General features: G+C 42.7%; 1 protein-coding gene across 6 annotated transcripts in view; it reads left to right on the top strand.

Moving 5' to 3' along the window:
• The first annotated feature begins 915 nt into the window (after positions 1-915).
• The window catches only part of zmp:0000001082 (integrin alpha-D), a 27,447-nt gene continuing 6,798 nt past the window's right edge, over positions 916-21,564 (top strand). For 2 of the 6 annotated variants that reach the window (XM_061680753.1, XM_061680759.1), the window contains exons 1-15: positions 955-1,040; positions 4,957-5,074; positions 5,228-5,319; positions 5,548-5,630; positions 6,109-6,223; positions 6,364-6,494; positions 7,533-7,675; positions 11,799-11,955; positions 12,469-12,681; positions 12,842-12,959; positions 15,700-15,842; positions 16,122-16,268; positions 16,349-16,558; positions 16,707-16,834; positions 21,042-21,199. In XM_061680753.1, coding sequence (XP_061536737.1) covers positions 989-1,040; positions 4,957-5,074; positions 5,228-5,319; positions 5,548-5,630; positions 6,109-6,223; positions 6,364-6,494; positions 7,533-7,675; positions 11,799-11,955; positions 12,469-12,681; positions 12,842-12,959; positions 15,700-15,842; positions 16,122-16,268; positions 16,349-16,558; positions 16,707-16,834; positions 21,042-21,199 — 2,008 coding nt within the window. In that variant the 5' untranslated portion in view covers positions 955-988. Of the gene's footprint in view, positions 1,041-4,956; positions 5,075-5,227; positions 5,320-5,547; positions 5,631-6,108; positions 6,224-6,363; positions 6,495-7,532; positions 7,676-11,798; positions 11,956-12,468; positions 12,682-12,841; positions 12,960-15,699; positions 15,843-16,121; positions 16,269-16,348; positions 16,559-16,703; positions 16,835-21,041; positions 21,200-21,564 lie in introns of all 6 variants that reach the window. The other 4 variants (XM_061680757.1, XM_061680755.1, XM_061680754.1 and 1 more) reach the window with 4 other exon arrangements.

The raw sequence follows: 21,564 nt of genomic DNA, 5'->3' as shown, positions 1-21,564 counted from the left end.
GGATAAAGGGGGAAAAACAGAAACTGGGAACTCATTTTGTTTGTGCCAGGCCCCACACACACACAATGCATGACAAATTCCTGTATTTCTCAAATCTGTCATCGCAAAAGAGGAAGAACATTTCACAAGACCTGATTCTCCCACACAGAAGTCTGTGACTTCTGTGTGGGAGAAAAGTCTTACCAAAGAGACCAAAAAATGTACAATTATTAGGTGGCTTAATAGCTACCTTAACCAACATTTTGATGAACACATATTTGTGGCGGTCTAGCATGGTTCCCCATTGATTTTGTAAAATAAATTTTCCACACCGTGAACAAAAGCAATTTACGGTGGTTTATCTCCTCAGACATACTTTTTTTATGTAACTGAACATCCTTCCATTCCATCCATTGTCTGTACCGTTTATCCTCACTAGGTTCGATACGCTGTATCGAGTTCATGCTCAATAAAAGAGAAGGGATAAAAGACATGCTAAAGATAATAACCTTCACTTTCAGTTGACGATCATTTTTGTGGTCATAGTTGGCTGTGGTGGCTCTGCACTGCAAAAATGTGTCTTCTCTCATGGAGCTAAGTGAGGTAACCAAAATATCAGTGTTAACTGCACTGCATAACACCTCTCAGTGTTATGCAGTGCAGTTGTACACCACTGCGCACTTAACCACAACAATTAAATTATAGACTGAACATTCTTATCTTTGTAACAGCAGAATTTTGGATCCAGCTACTGTGTTATTCGATAGCGGTCATACAGATATGGCCGGTCACTGAATGTGTGGATGAAGGAATCGCAAAAAAGGGGAAACATGATGCAAAAAATTATATATATATATATATATATATATATATCTTTTCTCAGAGCGAAAGTCTCTCAGTGACTTCTACACAAAGTGTCACAACCACCTGTTAAGGAAACGCCTTCGGCCGGAAGCATTGCATAGACGCATGCTTCAAACAGCACCTCGCCTCTGTATTGAGAAGTGCAATGAGAAAGATGTGTGTTCAGCTTGGCCTCTTCCTGTTCATGTGGGCTGTTGGTAAGTTATCTCCCCTTTGAGTCATTAATGACTTTATCTTTTAAGTATAAATCGAAAGATACAGATGTGGAGATGAAATGTGTTTTCTTGTGTATGCTGACTATTTTTAACATTAGTACTAAATCCTGTCCGAGACTGTCAGCTGGGCAACCCATACCTTTTTTTGTATCAGTAAATAATAACTGTAACTCAATGTTATTTGATAACCTTGGATAACCTTACAGATAACCTTGGAAAAAAAGACTGGGAAAAGTAAATGTACTGATTCAACTCTTGTATCGAAATAACTTGAATTTAAGTATGTAAAAAAAAAAAAAAAAGAGTACAAACAAAAAGTAAAAAGTACGGATGTTTGATACCAATTTTCTTTCGGACCCGATATCAGTACAAGTATTCGCTCTTGAGTACTCACTGATACAGAGTACTGACATCACTTGTACTAATTCTAGACTTTACACCGATCTGATCGGCCTGATTGGTATCGGCTGATAATTAGGATTTTATGCTGATCGGTAGATCAGCTTTAATGTCACAATTCGGCGATCTCCACAAAAGACATTTACTCCGCGTCGCCATCGTGTACAGTATATTTGAATCCAAAACCTGGTTTATTTTTAGCCTTGTCGCATGACTTTTGACATAGTACTGTAAATATCTGACAGCCAATAAAGTTATTTTAAAAATATGGGCGGTGCGGGACAGACAACGCATAATGCCTGGATCAGACTACAAGACAAATTTGGTCTTCCACATTTGCACCATGTCAGACTACAATAAAATCTTGTATTCCGATACCACCTCATCCCATCTTTTACAATCACTGGGGTTCATCTTGTCAACTCAAATGCGATACACTTGTTACCACGACAACAACAATCAATCGCGTCGTTTGTATTATTAGAACAAAATGGGGGGGGGGGGGGGGGGGACGTGCTGGTGGTCACCGGTGCTCGGGAGAGGACTTTAATTCAAGGCTTGCTTGAGGTATGTTCACGTACTTTTAATACGATACGGCTCGCAAGCAGGCAACAAAACGTAATGCACCCTAGCAAGCTAGTGCTGGCACTAACGGGTGTACCGACGTTCTGTCGAATCATGCCCTAAAGTTTCGGTGTGTGTGAAGTAATTTAATTACAGTAAGTTAGCACCCATTATTTCTGTCATGTTGTAATGTTGGTTTGACCTGACTGATTAGAATACATGACCCGACAAGATATTTTTGAAGATACGCAGAAAAACAGTACACAAGTGTATACAGTAAAGGGAACAAGTCATTTAAATAGACACATTGCTCCATCTTGTGATCGGATCGGTGGTCGCTTATCGTTTTTTTTAAACTCGCTGATCGGTCCCAAAAATCCTGATCGTGTAAAGCCCAACTAATACATAACGTTTCTATTAACCCAATGACCGATAAGAGCTTTCTTTCTTTGAATTTGAGTTGAATTTTATTTCAGAGAGCTTTACAATCATCTGTCTGATGCACATGATGATTCACCGATGTATCAAACCGCCACAGTGTAGCGCCAACTACTGGCGGGGAGAACTTAGTGGATGTCAGTTTTTTCCCCCCTAAGTATCAGTGGCGTTGTGACTGAAAGAACAAGATCACGGATACAAGCGGCAGGTGTCTGGGCTTTCGCTTAGAGATAGGGTAAGAAGCAGGGCTTACAGCCGCCAAACCGCTGCTCCCCCACATAGAGAGGAGCCAGATGAGGTGGCTCGGGCATCTAGTCAGGAAGCCTCCCCGCACGCCTCCCCGGTGAGGCATTCCGGGCACGTCCCACCGGGAGGAAGCCCCAGGGACGAGCCATGGCATGATGGTCCGGAAACACCTCGGGATCCCCTTGAAGAGCTAGACGAAGTGGCTGGGAAACTGCTGCCCCCACGAACCGACCTCGGAGGGTAAACACAAGTAAATGGATAGATGGATGGTATCAGTGGCTTGTATAGGCATTCTTCATGAGTACCCGAGACCTTGAAATAAGGCTGGTATCGGCACGATATCGATACCCGGTATCGGCATTCGGCCCCCACTCGTAAAAAAAGTACAAATTTATGTTTTCTGTCTATTATATACAATGTCCATTTTGATAACTTAGTGCGAAGAAAGAAAAAATTCGCTGTATACATACTGTAATAGTTTCCCTTTTGTTAAAACTTGATTAGTGCTCGTATTTAGAAGGGTAAAAAACACGTTACAACGTATTTCTTTAGTTTTGCTAAACTTGTGAACTAAGTAAGAAAAAAAGATACGTTAGTTTAGAGCTCAGCGCGGCTTTTGATACGGTAGATCATAATATACTGCTGAACAGGTTGGAAACGTGGGTAGGACTAAATGGAACAGTCCTTAAATGGTTCAGGTCCGACCTGGAGGAAGAGTTATTTTGTAAACATTGGAAGTGTTCAATCTCATTGAATGGCAATGACCTATGGGGTCCCTTAAGGCTCAGTTCTTGGACACCTCCTGTTCAGCCTGTACATGCTACCCTTGGGTCAAATTCTTTAATTTTGACTACCATAGCAGATGACACATAGTTATATCTAGCAGTGTCTCCAGATGACGACAGTTCAATTGAGATGTTGTGTCACTGTCTAAAACAGATAAATAACTGGATGAGCCAAAAATGTCTTCAATTAAACCACAACCAAACTGAGATAATTATTTTGGCAAAAAGGAAAGATGATTGCTGTTAGTAAATACCTGGAGGCACTCTCTTTAAAAACTAAAGACCAAGTCCGAAACCTTGGTGTACTGACTTTCAACAGTCATATCAAATCAATTACTAAAACTGCCTTCTACCATCTGAAGAACATATCCAGAGTGAAGGCTTGCATGTGTCAAGCAGACCAGGAGAAGCTCATCCATGCTTTTATCTCAAGTAGACTTGACTATTGTAATGGTCTTCTGACTGGACTCCCCAAAAAGAGCATTAAACAGCTGCAGCTCATTCAGAATACTGCAGCTCGGGTTCTGACCAGAACAAAGAGGTCAGAGCATATTACTCCAATTCTAAAGTCTTTACACTGGCTTCCAGTCAGCTTTCGAATAGATTTTAAAGTTCTGCTACTGGTCTATAAATCACTAAATAGTTTAGGTCCTGAATACATGAATTAAATGCTAATGGGATATAAAGCCAGTAGAGCTCTGAGATCGACAGACTCAGGTCAAATAGTGGAGCACAGAGTCCAAAGCAAACATGGTGAAGCAACATTTAGCTATGATGCTGCACACAAACGGAATAAGTTGCCAACAGAAGTGACATCAGCCCCAAGTGTGCGTGTTTTTAAGTCCAGGTTAAAAAAATCTTCTTTTGTCTCATGCATTTTAGAGGATTTCCACTTTTAAATGATCATTCGTTCACTGTATGCTGTTTTAATTGTACTTGTAATCATTTTTTTTCTCTCTTTGTTTTAAATGTTTATAAGATGTTTTTTCTTTGTTTTAAAAAAAAAAATAAATGCTTTTAATCATGTAAAGCACATTGACACATTTTCATAGACCCAGCAACTGACTCAGACCTGCCTTTTCAGTACTGTAGTCCACAAATGTTCAATAGAGTTGAGGTCGGCGCTTTGGTCAATCAAGATCACAAAGCAATTTGTTGAAGGTGAATGTACTGTATGTATTTAATTGAGCTTGTGTGAAAAAAGAGAAAATTCTACGATAAATACATTCAACCTTGTGCATCCAGGACATTTTTGGTTCAAAGCAGTCATTAAAATCTCCAAATTCGTATGACATTCATGCCCGCGAGTGCATGTAAACGTCTCACCACAAGTTTATACTGTGTGTGAAAACACCTTTGATGTTCTTCAATAAACTGAGATCGCATGAAATGCTTGGTTTAAATTTGTTAAATATTTAATCCACTCAGCCAGATTCCTAATGATGATTATTTTTCACAAACTGTAGCTCTCCCAGTGTCTTTGGCATTCAACATTGACACCACGAAACCCGAAGTCTATAATGGGGATCAAAAAGCTTTCTTTGGATACAAAGTGCTTCAATTCGTGTCTGGCGTCAACAAGGGGTATGCTTGGGTTTCTTCTTCTGGTTTTTATTGAATGTCCTGTGTTCTGGTGGTTAAATTGGCTTATACTTGTTATTTAAAAGACATCGATCTTGGAGAGCGAACATTTCACCGACATCATATCTTACTAATTGAGGTTGCTCTCATCTTCAGGATACTTGTCACTGCACCTCTTCAGAATAATGGATCTGGGGCAGTATGCAAACCAGACCGCAGCCAAACTACAAAATGCTTCAAACCACAAGGTATGCTATGAATACAAAGCACTGGAGTCATGAGCGAGAACAAACAATATACTGTAATAGCGAACTATGATGGCTTGAATATGAAGATGTAAATAAACACAGATTAGCAGACCACCGCCGAGACTAAAATCATCATTTAAAAAAAAAAAAAAAAAAGTTGCCTCTCACCTTCACTCTTGTGCACTTGGTGCAGGTAATAATGGTACAACTGAAATGCTATTTTCACAGCTCTCTCATTTGAAGATAAAGCAATACAAGTCAAACATGTCGGACTGTCCATAGCCGAAGACCCGATACACTCCCAATTCACCGTAAGGATACCCAAAATGATTTTTGCCATATTAATTCCATGCAATTTTCACTTTTTCTATGACATTTAGTTTGTGTATCTCTATATTCGTTCTAATGAAATAAATGCTCATGGATGGATGTTTTGTCATTCCAAATAATAGTTTGTTTTTCTTCCTGTATCTTTCTCCTTATGTTTGTTACTGTTCTCTTATATATTTTTTTCATCCTATGTCAGAACGCCTGTTATGTCAATAATTTATTGAATTAAATTTTACTTCAGCCTACTAAGCACACATATGCTTACTGAATATCCTCCATCTCATCTCGTTCCCTGCAAATAAACAAGCAAACACACATCACTTTTTGCCTCATGTTTCTTTCCATGGATCACAAGTGCGTGCCAAATGTTTTCTCTTGCACTAAATATAAGCGAACCACAAAATTCAGAGAGATAATCCTATTTTAGATCTAACCTTTGTCACCCATGTTCTCATGAAGGTTTGTAGCCCTTATGTAGCTCACGAATGTTATGAGAACTCCTACCTGAACAGCGTGTGCTACAAGATAACAGAGGATCTTCAGGAGATTTCCTCTTTCAAACCCAATTTTCAAGGTAAAACATCTTAAATGCGAAATCGCTAACCATTTCAACTGAAAGCTGAAGTCATTTCGTCCAAGAAAGTGTTTCTTCCAGTACAATGTTACATGCAGTGTCTTTGTTTCTTCCCGTCAACTAATATATTCTCCCTGTAGAATGCAGAAAAAAGACTGTAGACCTCGTCTTCCTCTTTGACGGGTCAAGGAGTATGAGTGATGATGACTTTCAAAAAAATAAATATTTCATACTGGATATAATGAACAGCCTCCAAAACACATCGATCAAGGTCAGTGGCACGCCGACGGAGTTGTGATGTTTACAGTGGAACCTTCAAAGTCAAAACACAATCTGTTCTGTGACATTGGTCCATATTAAAGGTGTCCTGATTTCAAAACAAATTTAGAATAAAGTGAATTCATCTACCACCTTACAACATCATTCTTCATCGATAGACCATTTGATCTAACACTCTTAACCTGGGTCTTTTTTCCCCACAAACAAGAGTAGCTTCAGTGATAATCGGCATCGAGTGAGTTAGTGAGTGAGTAGCACCTTGGCTTTAAATATTAACCCGTGCACATGGCAAAAACTTGTTTCTCACATTCCGACTCAAAAAGGACAGTGACGACCTGTAACTTTTCGGAGCTAGAAAAAAAAACGCCAGGAACAACAACATGAACAGTGACCTACAGTTAAATGCAGAAAAAAAATGAAGTCCAGTAATGATAACAATATGTTGGTATTGAGTGGTAGAAGTTTAGAAATTTCCCACGTATCCTGTTTGAACTAAGGCATAACATGAACGTCACCACTCACTGGAAGGTATGCTCTACGTAGCGCGTTCGCTACTCTCAGAATACCATCAAGGAGAGGTGGGAGGGATGGGTTGGATCAAACCATTTTTGAGGCAGGCAGGGGTGCCATCAGGGGTTGGCCAGGGGTCGCCACGCCCCGAAAAAAGTTCTGGAGGCACCCCTGGAGGCAGGGGGCAAACTGTATTGTTGTTGTGAAAATATTACATTTCTACCAAGTAATATCTGATTCTTAAACCTTTCTAGCGTGTTAAACGATTTTTTTTAAAAAAGAAATAAATAAATAAAAAGTCTATAAAGATCTCTCAAATTTTGGGGGTGCTTTTATTGACTTTGGGGGGGGTACTTCAGCACCCCTAAAAATGGGTTACACATGTCACTGCTTTGAGCTCTTGTTCTCTTTGACCTTTGAGGCATATTTTCATTGAACTCCAAATTGTACGATGTTTGGGTTGTTTGATTTTACAGGGTTCACTGTATATGTAACATTTCAACACTCGTGTGCTTTTCAGTTTGCAGCAGTTCAGTTCGCCACATCTTTCAGGACAGTCTTTGATTTTGTTGACTATCAAAAGGGAAGTGCGAGCCAAAAACTTGAAGTGGAAAGTCATATGCAAACCCTCACCAACACCCACCAAGCCCTGGAATTTGTATTGTAAGTTATATGAGGACATTTATGAGTTTTCAACAAAACCTTGGAACCATTGTGAGAGAGTTATTTTATGAGGTTTATTTCACCCAGTAGAATATATGAAAGAATGCAAAAATGCAGAATGTTTCATTCCCCATTTCTGGGAGAACTAATGAACAGTAAAGTGGTGCGTGTTGTGAGGAGCAGCTAACATTAGCCTCTGCTACCGATTGCTGCTTGTCAATTCTCGACTCGTTGCTCTGTAACTTCACTCTCAGACAGAGTCCATTCAGTGAGTGAAACGCGGGAAAACTACAACTATGTTGATGTGAGAGAGAATGAAGTGAGGGAGCAGTGAATCAGATCATTCAAAACGTTATTTAGTGATTGTTTCACAGTGGGTATGCCGTCCGCTGGTCATTGCAGAGTTGGAAAAAAGTGCTGAACAAACCAGTCTGCTAATCATGCAATGTAAAACCACTGTACATTGTAACGTGAAAATAATGTAAAGCTGATATCCGTTAATATCTTGTTTTGCTTAAAACACAAAATCAATTTGCCAGCTTTCATGAAGGACTAAGAAAATCAAAAAGGACCGCTATTCATATTTCAGAGGTTGAAATCAGAGGGTTTTGACTTTTTAAAATATTTGAAAAATGCTGTGCAAACATTTCACTTCTGTTCCATTTTGTGTGTAAAAAGAAATGCCCGCTGACAAGGATTATGTTGAACTGAACTTTTGTGTTCAGTGTTGAAATTGGACATTTAATTATCTGGCGACTTATGCTTCACTGTCACTGGGGCTCATTCACTAAAACAAAATGCGTAGAAAGCTCAGCGTATATGCAAAATCACCATCAGATTCATGACACGTGAAGAATTCATTCCAAATGACGAGATCACGCCTGGCCCCATTCTCCTATAAAAGGGCGTCCGTGTGATTCACCTCAGCCATTGCTATTACAGCCGGAGCTTTAAACTCACACGAAATGGCTCCAAAACTTTCATAACATTCTGAATCTTTATCCTATTTTCAAACATCTGATATTATGAAAGCTTGTAAAACACAGAAATTAACAACATATAATCCACCCATCCATTATTATTATTTTTTTTTATCGTTAATCCTCACTGGGCTCGCGGGCGTGCTGGAGCCTATCCCAGCTATCTTCGGGCGAGAGGCGGTGTACACCATGAACTGGTCGCCAGCCAATCGCAGGGCACATACAAACAAACAACCATTCACACTGACATTCACACCTACGGGCAATTTAGACTCTTCAATTAACCCACCATGCATGTTTTTGGGATGTGGGAGGAAACCGGAGTGCCCGGAGAAAACCCACGCAGGAACGGTGAGAACATGCAGACTCCACATAGGTGAGGCCGGATTTGAACCCCGGTCCTCATAACTGTGAGGCAGATGTACTAACCAGTCATCTACCGTGCCGCCACAACATATAATAATCATGTTAATTAGTTTGAATTCATTCTGAAATTAAGAGTGGCACAAAACATTAAAAAACAAACAAAACAAAAAAAAAACATTTAAGCGCCGAGAATGGAGAAACACTGCATACATTGTTAAAATATATGCAGTAGTAAGAAATAAATATATCACAGCAAAGATGAAACTAGTAGCATTGGAACCGACAAATATATGAGACATATACCGATCAGAGGTATGTCACAAGCAGCCACGCCAGCGGTGGTGTGGGCTAATCGATCAATTTACACATGTAAAATCCCAGAAATATATCAATTTGATTATTCTTGAGATTTGAAAGAAAAATGAAGCCTTGGAAAAACTCGACACTTGTTGAGTGAGGTTGTACTGCACACAACTGTAGTGGGACACACACACATTCATGCACATACAGTATATGCACAAATACTGTACAAGCACTTGAATGGAACGAGGATAAAATTGATGAGAAGTGTCCTTTTCATTGTTAAAGTGAAATATAGCACAAGGCACCTTTATTGTCAATTCTACAATATGCGTAGCACATACAGAGGATTGAAATTGTGGTACTCATGGGCCCATGGTGCTACAAAAGATGGTATAAATAATAAACATCTGTATAAAGAAGCTAAGTAAAACTATGGTACATACAATATAAAAAGTAAAAATGAAATGTGCAAATATCAAAGATTAAGAAACATGTGCAACATAGTCAAAGTCTGAGAACCAAGGCACACGAAGACACTTACAAATTATAAGGCAGTGTGGGGGGAGGTGTGCGTGTGTGTGGATGCACATGTGTGTGGCGGTACAGAGTTCAGAGTTCAGGTGGGCAGAGGACAAGAGAGGTAGAGGGGGCAGAGCGGGCAGAGAGTTCAGGTTCCTGACAGCCTGATGAATAAAACTGTCTTTAAGTCGGCTGGTCCTAGCCCGCAGACTCCGCAGTCCCCTGCCTGATGGCAGCAGACTGAAGAGGCTGCGAGATGGATGGGTGACATCCGCCGCTATGAGGAGGGCATCGCGGGTGAGGCGGGTGCTGTAAATGTCCTGCAGGGAGGGAAGAGAGGTTCCGATGATCTTCTCAGCTGACCTCCTTATGCGATGGAGAGTCTTGCGGCAGAATGCGGTGTAGCCTCTGTATCACACAGTGATGCAGTAAGGATGCGCTCTATGGTCCTTCTGTAGAACGAGCACATAATGGGGGTCGGGGCTCTGACTCTTCTTAGCTTACGCAGGAAGTAGAGATGCTGGTGAGCTTTCTTGGCCAGTGATGAGGTGTTGCTGGTACAGGAAAGGTCCTCAGTGACGTGCACTCCCAGGAACTTGGTGCTGCGCACCCTCTCCTCCGCAGCACCGTTGATATTTAGGGAAGCATGCTGGGAGTGTATTTTCTTGAAGTCCTCAACAATCTCCTTGCTTTCTCCACGTTCAGGGAGAATTTTTTTTTCGTGTACCAACTGGTCAGGCGGCTCATCTCACTCCTGTAGTCTGTCTCGTCCCCGTTACTGATGAGACCCACCATGTTTGTGTCGTCTGCAAACTTGATGAAGAGGTTGGAGCTGTGTATCGGTTTACAGTTATAGGTCAGCAGGGTGAAGAGAAGGGGGATCAAAACACGTCCTTGAGGAGCCCCTGTGTTCAGGGTGATGGTGCTGGATGTGTTGCTGGTGCTGGATGTCTTGCTGCTGACCTGTACTGCCTGCAGCCTCCCTGTCAGAAAGTCCAGCAGCCAGTTGCACATCGAAGTACTCAGCCCCAGCTGGTCCAGTTTGTGAATCAGTTGTTGGGGGATGATGGTATTTAATGCTGAGCTGAAGTTTATGAACAGAATTATGCCATATGAGTCCTTAGAGTCCAGGTGTGTGAGGGCAGAGTGGGGGGCAGTGGAGATGGCATCATCGGTTGACCGGTTGGATCGATATGTAAACTGGAAGGGGTCCAAAGAGGGGGAGGGAGGACTTGATGTGCTGCATGACTAGCCGCTCTAAGCACTTCATCAGGATGGGAGTGAGCGCTGTTGTGTGCCTCAAAGCGAGCAAAGAAGATGTTTAGCTCACTCAGCAGGGAGATGGAGCTGTCACAGGTTTGTGGTGAGGATTTGTAGTCCGTAATGTACTGAATACCTCGCCACAGACTCTTGGTGTCAGTACTGTTACTGAAGCAGTGGGCTATCCTCCTGGCATACTCCCTCCTGGCCTCCCTAATGCCACGGGACAGATTGGCCCTAGCTGTCCTCAGGCCCTCCTCATCTCCAGATCTAAAACTAGCATTGCGGGCCTTCAGTGGTCTGTAGACCTCCGCCGTCAGCCATGGCTTCTGATTAGCACGAACAGTAATGGGCTTAGGGGTGGTAACATCCATGCACTTGCTAATGTAGGCGGTAAAAGTTTCTGTTCTCCCGAAGGTCAGTGATGGAGTTGTAGGTGGCAGTCTGTTTGAACATGGTCCAGTCTTGAAGTGCAAAACAGTCTTAAAGTGCCTCTAGGGACCCTTCTGGCCACACTCGTACCTGTTTCCTAACCGGTTGGGTGACTTTAACCAGTGGTTTGTAAACTGGCATTAGCATTACAGTGAGGTGGCCTGAGGCTCCGAGGTGGGGGAGGGAAGGGGCCTTGTAGGCTCCGCTCAGGGGGATAAAACATTGTCCATTGAAAAATACAATTGTTACCTTTTTTCCAACAGGAAAAACCTCTTTGAGAATAAACGTGCAGGTGCCTCATCCGATGCAATGAAAGTTCTGGTCCTGATCACAGATGGAAATCCAAGTGACACTGAGGCAGAGGCAAATATGATTATCAAGACCTATACTGAAAAACAGATCATTCGATTTGTCATTGGGGTGAGGGGGAAAATTTCATTTATTGTTTAAAACATGGCGGACGACCGGTTAGACCGTCTGCTTCACAGTTCTGAGGACTGGGGTTCAATCCTCAGCCCCGCCTGTGTGGAGTTTGCATGTTCTCCCCGTGCCTGCGTGGGTTTTCTCCGGGCACTCCGGTTTCCTACCACATCCCCCAAAAAAACATGCGTAGAAGGTTGATTGAAGACTCTAAATTGCCCGTAGGTGTGAATGTGAGTGCGAATGGTTGTTTGTTTATGTGTGCCCTGCGATTGGCTGGCAACCAGTTCAGGGTGTACCCCGCCTCCTGCTCGATGATAGCTGGGATAGGCTCCAGCACTCCCGCGACCCTTGTGAGGATAAGCGGCTCAGAAAATGGATGGATGGATGTTTAAAACACAGAAGAAATTTCTTGCTCGACAGAACAACGCCGTACTAAATTGTAAGTTAAATTGGACAAGTTGTGTTGAGTTGAATACAGAAATCAGTTATGTCTTTTTGTTGTGGTTTCAGGTCAAAATTGAAAGCCTGAATGAAGTGAAGACAATTGCCTCGGATCCAAAGGACAAATATGCTTTTAAAATTGAGAATTATGAAGGGCTCACAGGATTACTGGAAAACTTTCAAAAATACATATTTAAGATAGAAGGAGACAACAAAGTGGCTCGGGCCCAAGATATGACCAATGAGATGTCGCAGACGGGATTCAGTGCTGCATTCTATAAGGTGAGCAACCTCTGTCAAACAGTTTAGTTGTATGCAGATTTGCCACGCGAACATAGTGACAAATGCATCACTCTTTCTGGCCCACCAGAGATGTTGTGGGTAACATTCAACCATAATCTGCTACAAGATCAAATGTAATACTCATGCTTTCTCATGACAGGATACCATGATTCTGGGTTCAGTGGGCTCAAACAGTTGGCGTGGTGCTCTGTATGAACATCATGATCAAATTGAGACACAGATTGAAGATTCACAAATGCAGATGGACTCTTACATGGGTATGTATCATTTATTTCTTTATCCTTTACCAGTGTACTGTGACATGTCAGCATCTATTTGTGGCTGTAACATTCTTCGATCCTTTCTCGATTAAACCTTCATAATCACAATGTAATCCAACCCCCCTCAATCTCTGTTATGTTTCTTTACTTTTCCCCCCAACAATATACAACATAAGGAAGCTGGAATGTGATTAGCGCATCTATTTCACAGTCAAGAGGTTCTGAGTTTGAAAAGTCTCAGGCCTTTCTCCAGGCACTCCTCCCAAAGTTGAAAAGCATGCATGTTCGGTTAATGGAACACTGAACTGCCTGAAATTGAGTGTGGCCTGATTGACTGACGACCACACATTACCAGGGAGGCTGAGGAGTGTGATCCCCCTGTAGTTGGAACATACCCTTCGATCCCCCTTCATAAAAAAGGGGACCGCCACCCCAGTCTGCCAATCCAGAGGCACTGTCCCCGATGTCCATGCGATGTTGCAGAGGCTTGTCAACCAGGACAGCCCCACAACATCCAGAGCCTTTAAGAGCTCTGGGCGAATCTCCTCCACCCTTGCCACCGAGGAGCTTTTTAACCACCACGGTGACCTCAACCCCAGAGATAGGAAAGCCCGCCTCAGAGATCCCAGACTTCGCTTCCTCATGGGAAGGCGTGTTGTTGGAATTGAGGAAGTCTTCGAAGTATTCTCCCCACCGACTCACAACGTCCTGAGTCAAGGTCATTAGCGCCCTATCCCCACTGTAGCCATCCGGAAGTCGTTCTCCATGGCCTCACCGAACTCCTCCCGCACCCAAGTTTTTGCCTCAGCAACAATTGGTTGTTGCTTGGCCAGCTGCTTCCCATCAGCTGCCTCAGAAGTCCCACAGGCCAAAAAGGCCCGAAAGGGCTCCTTTTTCAGCTTGACACAATCCCTCATCGCTGGTGTCCACCAATGGGTTCGGGGGGTTGCTACCATGACAAGCACTGCCCACCATATGGCCACAGCTCTGGTCAGCCGCCTCAGCAATGGCGGCACAAAACATGGTCCACTCGAAATCAATGTGACCCACCGTGTGGGTGAAGTTGTGCTGGAGGTGGGAGTTTAAACTCCTTCTGCAGGGGATTCTGTCAGACGTTCCCAGCAGATCCTCACAATACGTTTAGGCCTACCAGGTCGGACCAGAATCTTCCCTCAGCATCGGAGCCAACACACCACCAGGTCATGATCAGTTGAGAGCTGCGCACTTCTCTTCACCCGTATGTCCAAGACATGCGGGCGCAAATCCGATGACATGACCACAATGTCAATCATCAAACTGTGGCCAAGGGTGTCCTGGTCTCACGGTCATTGCCCACGTGATCATTGAAGTCCTCCAGCAGAATGATGGAGTCCCCAGCCGGAACGCTCTCCAGCTCACCCTCCAGAAAGGGTGGGTACTCTGAACTGCTGTTTGGTGCATAGGCACAAACAACAGTCAGGACCCGTCTCCCCACCCGAAGGCGGAGGGAGGCCACCCTCTCGTCCACCGGGGTTAACCCCAACGTACAGGCGCCGAGTCGGGGGGCAATAAATATACCCATACCTGCTCGGCGCCTCTGACTGTGGGCAACTCCAGCGTGGAAGAGAGTCCAACCCCTCTCAAGAGGACAGTTACCAGAGCACAAAACTGTATGTGGAGGTGAGCCCGACTATATCAAGTCAGAACTTCTAGACCTTACACACCAGCTCGGGCTCCTTCCTTGCCAGAGAGGTGACGTTCCACGTCCCTAGAGTCAGCTTCTGTAGCCGGGGATTGGATCGCCAAGGTCCCTGCCTTCGGCCACCACCAAGCTCACACTGCACTGACCCCTATGGCCTCTCCCACAGGTGGTGACCCCATGGGAACGGGGACCCACGTTACCCTTTCGGGCTGTGCCCCATGGGCGCACCCCGGCCACCAGGCACTCCCTTCGAGCACCACCTCCAGGCCTTGTTCCAGAGGGGGGCTCTGGTGACCTGCATCCGGGCAAGGGACAATGAAATCCATTGATTTACTCATCATAGGGGCTCTTTTTGTCATGCTTTGCTTGGTCCCTCACCTAGGACCTGTTTGCCATGGGAGACCCTGCCAAGGGCGTAAAACATCAGACGACTTAGCTCATCGGATCATAGGGACACACAAACCCCTCCACCACGATAATGTGATGGCTCAAGGAGGGGTTCGCCTCTCACCCTAAGGATCCAACTTCCCTGTAACCTTGAACAAGATAAGCAGATATAAAAAGTAGAAGTACTTACAGTAAATAAGGATGTAGTGTAGGCACAAATGTTGAGCAACACATAAATATTTATTGCATTCAAATGTTTATATTAGATCACGTTGATGTATAACCTCTAAACCAGGGGTGTTAAACAGATTTTTGTCACGGGTCACATCATAGTTAGGACTTCTCTCGGCGGGCCGCTACAACTGAGAACCCATATAAATCAAAGATTACCTCATATACTGTAATTACATACAGTATACACAACACATTGATGAATAGCCAGTTTTGAAATCAGAAGCCTATAGAAACATGTTTCTCAACTATTACATATCTTTTCAAAGGTGGATTGGTAACAAAAAAATGCTTGCAAATATCTCAATGGCATTACACCAGAACACAATGAGCAATTTTGATTTGCTTTCGCGGGCCACATAAAATGATGTGGCGGGCTGGATCTGGCCCCAGAGCCACCAGTTTGACACCTGTGCTCTCACGTGTATTTTCTTGCAGGATACTCTGTTTCTGTAGGACAGGTGAACAGGGTTCCTCTGTACTTCACGGGTGCACCAAGATTTGCGCATGTAGGACAAATTGTACTCTTTGCACACAACAGGAACAGCTGGAATGTAACCCAAAGAATAAATGGGGAACAGGTTGGTGAAGTTCATAAAATGCATTCATGTTTTCATGTATGATGCATAGAATTAATTTTGTAATATCGCCTAAAAACGTTTTTGAATTATAATGGTATTTACAGATACAAAATGTTGCTGTTAACATCTTATGTTTATGAAATGTATGGCCCTATCAGTGGTTACAGAGGGGAAAACAGAACTCTTCACCATTTTAAAACACCAGTAGCTTGTTATTTTGTCTGAAGAAGTAATAGTACAAACAATATAAACAGAATGCCTGTCACCCTAAATGTTCAGATTGGTTCCTACTTTGGGGCAGAGCTTTGTACTATTGACGTGGACTCAGATGGCAATACCGATTTTCTCCTGGTCGGAGCACCCCTGTTTTACCACCCTCGGGAGAAGTCTGAAGGCCAGATCTACGTCTACACGCTGACTGAGGAGGTGGGCTGGGATGAGAACTCAACATGAGTTACTGGAGAATAATGAATCAATGAATACGTTCAAGTGGTTATTTTCTGCAGATGTTACTGAAAAGTGAAATAAATGTAACCCAACTGTCCACGGGGAGATTTGGCACCAGCATAGCTAGTCTTGCGGATCTGAATGGAGATGGACTGCGAGATGTTGCAGTTGGGGCCCCTCTTGAGGATGCTAACGCAGGGGCAGTGTACATCTACTTAGGTGACAGACACCAAGGGATACGCAGTGTTTATTGTCAGGTGAGACAAATGGTATGCACTGTTAATCCAACCTTGCATTTTCTTTGTAAAGGCAAAATCTTTGATACAGCTGAAGTTTGGGATCTCAATGTTCCTAATGTTGTGGCCAATGAGTGTAGAGTACATATACATACCGTTGATGTATCTGCCAATCCAGAAGATCATGGGACAGAAAATAAAACATGGGATAAGATTCTTCGGACAAGCCATCAATGGAAACATAGACCTGGGGGATGACGCTCTACCAGACATTGTAGTCGGATCGTATGGGGCCGCTGTTGTCTTAAGGTATGAAAATTATATTTACTGTTACTCATCAGCTGAAGTGGTCATTATTATCCTAATACTAACATAACACGATATACTGTACATACAGTATACAGTGTGTATGTATGTATGTAGGTAGTACGTACAGTATGTGTGTGTGTGTATACATTTGTGTGTATGCGTCTGTCTATCTGTAAATATAAATACACTGTATATACATACAAAAAAATACACTCACTCCTATTTTTCATGAGCTGAACTCAAAAAGCTAAGACTTTTTGTATGCAGTCAAAAGTCCCATTATACTCAAATATTTTTCACAAATCTATCATAATCCATACACTTTACAGGGGTGGGATATCAAAATGCTGATTAGACAGTATGATTAAGGCCTCAGTAAAAGGCCACTCACTGCAGTTTTCCTTGGGGGGAGGGGCTCAGAAAACCAATCAGTATCTGGTGTGACGACTATTTGCCTCAAGCAGTGCAAAATATACACTGAATTTATTTTTGAAAACCAATAAATTTTTACTGGTATGAGTATTTTTCACCCACCTCCTACTCCCACAAGCATTGGTTACTAATCAACAAACTATTTTACAAATTACAGATTAAACAACAGATTTCCATTAAGGAAGGAAATTGGGGCAAGGATAGTGTCCGATGGTGTCTCACCAGGTAGAGTGGGGAAGCAAATGTTTTTGCCAGGGACCTTGCCATTCCAATACTTTTGGAGGGGACTGTACATAGAGGTCTCTGAGTCTACTGATTCCTCGGATGGACCAAAGAGAGAAGGCATTGTCCACTATGGATGGTTGTAACATGGGGTTATAAGCTATTTGTCCAGAGAATGACATTGTATAAACACTGAAATGCCGCTTAAATGGGTTCTAGATTTTAATCTTCACCCTGACAAAGATATTTTGTGTAAAAGAAGGGAAAGGGCCTGTGGGGAGGGAATTAACTAGTGAGGGGAGTGACGCAGATGCAGATGAGGTCGCCTTCATCTCCAACCATGACGGGGGTGGGGTCATATTTGTACTGTGTAGCCATTATTGAATGGTTCTGAGATCGGCCCCCAGTAGCAAAACTCTAAAATTCGTGAGTGAAGTTTGCGTGAAAGAGATTTAAAATTTTCTGTAACATGTAGGTACAACCCCAATTCCAATGAAGTTGGGACGTTGTGTTTAACATCAATAAAAACAGAATGCAATGATTTGCAAATCATGTTCAACCTATATTTAATTGAATACACTACAAAGACAAGATATTTAATGTTCAAACTGATAAACGTTATTGTTTTTAGCAAATAAGCCTTAACTTAGAATTTTATGGCTGCAACACGTTCCAAAAAAGCTGGGACAGGGTCATGTTTCCCACTGTGTTACATCACCTTTTCTTTTAACATTCAATCAACGTTTGGGAACCGAGGACACAAATTGCTGAAGCTTTGTAGGTGGAATTCTTTCCCATTCTTGCTTGATGTACAGCTTCAGCTGTTCAACAGTCCGGGGTCTCCGTTGTTGTATTTTACGCTTCATAATGCGCCACACATTTTCAATGGGAGACACGTCTGGATTGCAGTCTAGTACCCGCACTCTTTTACTAAGAAAGCCACGCTGTTGTAACACGTGCAGAATGTGGTTTGGCATTGTCTTCCTAAAATAAGCAGGGGCGTCCATGAAAATGACGTTGCTTGGATGGCAGCATATGTTGCTCCAAAACCTGTATGTACCTTTCAGCATTAATGGTGCCTTCACAGATGTGTAAGTTACCCATGCCATTGGCACTAAAACAGCCCCATACCATCACAGATGCTGGCTTTTGAACTTTGCGTGCATAACAGTTCGGATGGTTCTTTTCCTCTTTGGCCCGGAGGACACGACGTCCAGAATTTCCAAAAACAATTTTAAATGTGGACTCAAACACTTTTCACAGAACACTTTTCCACTTTGCATCAGTCCATCTTAGATGAGCTCGGGCCCAGAGAAGCCGGCGGCGTTTCTGGGTGTTGTTGATAAATGGCTTTTGCTTTGCATAGTAAACTTTCAAGTTGCACTTACGGATGTGGCGCCAAACTGTATTTACTGACATTGGTTTTCTGAAGTGTTCCTAAGCCCATGTGGTGATATCCTTTACACATTGATGTTGGTTTTTGATGCAGTGCCACCTGAGGGATCGAAGGTCACGGGCATTCAATGTTGGTTTTCGGCCTTGCCGCTTACATGCAGTGATTTCTCCGGATTCTCTGAACCTTTTGTTGATATTATGGACCGTAGGTGATGAAATCCCTAAATTCCTTGCAATTGTACGTTGAGGAACATTGTCCTTAAACCGTTCGACTATTTACTCACGCACTTGTTCACAAAGAGGTGAACCTCACCCCATCTTTGCTTGTGAATGACTGAGCAATTCAGGGAAGCTCCTTTTCTACCCAATCATGGCACCCACGTGTTCCTAATTAGCCTCTTCACCTGTGGGCTGTTCCAAACAGGTGCTTAATGAGCATTCCTCAACTTTCTCAGTCTTTTTTCCCACCTGTCCCAGCTTTTTTGGAACGTGTTGCAGCCATAACATTCCAAGTTAATGATTATTTGCTAAAAACAATAACGTTTATCAGTTTGAACATTAAATACCTTGCCTCTGTAGTGCATTCAGTTAAATATAGGTTTACCATGATTTGCAAGTCATTTTATTCTGTTTTTCTGGCAGAGTGCAAGTCATCAAGGTTGGGTAGGGGGGTACCGACGATTTTTTCGGCAGTCCTGACTGTCCATTGCAGTCTGTTTGTCCTTTTTTGTGACAACACCAAACCAGACTGTGATGGATAAGTACAGGACTGATTTGATGACTGCTATGTAGAACTGCCTCAACAGCTCCTGTGGCAGGCCGTGCTTCCTCAGAAGCCGCAGGAAGTACATCCTATGCTGGGCATTTTTGAGGATGGAGTTGATGTTGAGCTCCCACTTCAGGTCCTGAGAGACTGTAGTTCCCAGGAACTTGTGAAGGTCTCAATGGTTGACACGGGCAGATGGACAGCCTGAGGGGCAGCTTGTTCCCCCTGACCTGAACTGTTTGCCAGCCAATCGCAGGGCACATATAAACAAACAACCATTCGGACTCGCATTCACACCTACGGGCAATTTAGAGTCTTCAATCAACCTACCATGCATGTTTTTGGGATGTGGGAGGAAACCGCAGTACCTGGAGAAAACCCATGCAGGCATGGGGAGAACATGCAAACTCCATACAGGCGAGGCCGGGATTTGAACCCAGGTCCTCAGAACTGTGAGGCAGATGTGCTAACCAGTCGTTCACCGTGCCGCCACAAAAACAGTATGTAGTCCATAAATAAGCGTACCCTTATTTAATGCACTATTTGCATTTACACTGCCAGCCACACATTTGGACAGTTTCTCATTCAATACCTACGGTGGCCTGAAAGTGCAAAACAATATAACAAATTGTGAAACACTACATTTCAGAAAACAAATAAACAAAAGCCAAAACACTTTTACATTTCCGAATTATTTTTTTTTACAAAAAGTATAACACTTACATTTCAGAAAACACATTGACAAAAGCAGAAACACTTTTACAAAAGATGAAACAACCGGAAAGTCCCATTTCACAGACATTCTTAGAAATCCCACACTTTCTCGACAAGACCCGCCCCGCTTCAACATGATTGGCTCCTACATCGCGGGAAAGGTAGGCTACGCAGATGAAATGAGATGTCCATCCCAAATATAAAAAAAAAACAAAACAAAAAAAACTTGGAAAGTTTATTATGGTTAGGTTTAGGACGAGGGTTGGGGTTAAGGCAGTTGAGGGGTGGGTCTTGCCGAGAAAGGGCGTGGGATTTCTACGAATGTCTGTGAAATCGGACGTTCCCTTTCCGGATGTTTCGTTTTTTCTGCTTTTGTTAATGTGTTTTCTGAAATGTAAAAGTGTTTTGGCCTTTGTTAATTTGTGTTCTAAAATGTGTTTCACAATTTTTTATATTGTTTTGAACTTCCAGGCCACGGTAAATACCACTAGAAATTGTATCCAAACCTTTGACTGGTAGAGTATGTTCTGCTAGAAATGGTGTGTAGCATTTTCTTCTCGGTTGGATATTTTAAATAACCACTACCCTTTCTTCAATCTAAGCACTATGTTAGCCCTTTTCAGATACCTTATGAATGTATCATAAAGTAAATCAAAAATATTTTTCAATGTTTTCCAGGTCCAGGCCTATTGTTAATGTTACAGCTCGTCTGTCTTTCCATCCTAAGGAGATAGGCATTGACCAAATTGACTGCTCAGCAAACACGGACACGATTTTACCTATGGTTAACCTAACAGCCTGCTTTGAAATGGTAGAAACAACAAAGAGTAAAGCAGGTAAGAATGATGACCAATTAAACTCAAAGATGCAAAAATTGACCACTAGCTTTGTTTTAATGACTGTACCTATTTTCACTGCAGCCATTTTGACATTGTAAGCAGAACATACAAGGACAGATAAAGCTATCAGGATCATACAAAAAATACATTAAAAAAACATAACATTTTAGAGGAGTGCTGCATGGGTCAAGGAAGAATCCATTTTGGTGAGGTTCAAGGTAAAGGTGCCACTACAGGACTTTATTATTGACGTCAAAGCTGCATCAATGCAACCATTTCCCCAATAATAATGGTATCATGGCACCATCCATCTGCTTGTCATCTTCCATCAATCAACAAGTAGCCTGATAACTAACAGTTGG

Source organism: Phycodurus eques, chromosome 6 (assembly GCF_024500275.1).
Source record: "Phycodurus eques isolate BA_2022a chromosome 6, UOR_Pequ_1.1, whole genome shotgun sequence".
Taxonomy (NCBI): Eukaryota; Metazoa; Chordata; class Actinopteri; order Syngnathiformes; family Syngnathidae; genus Phycodurus; species Phycodurus eques.
The sequence above is the reverse complement of the archived record's forward strand: the minus strand, read 5'-3'. Positions and strand labels throughout refer to the sequence as shown.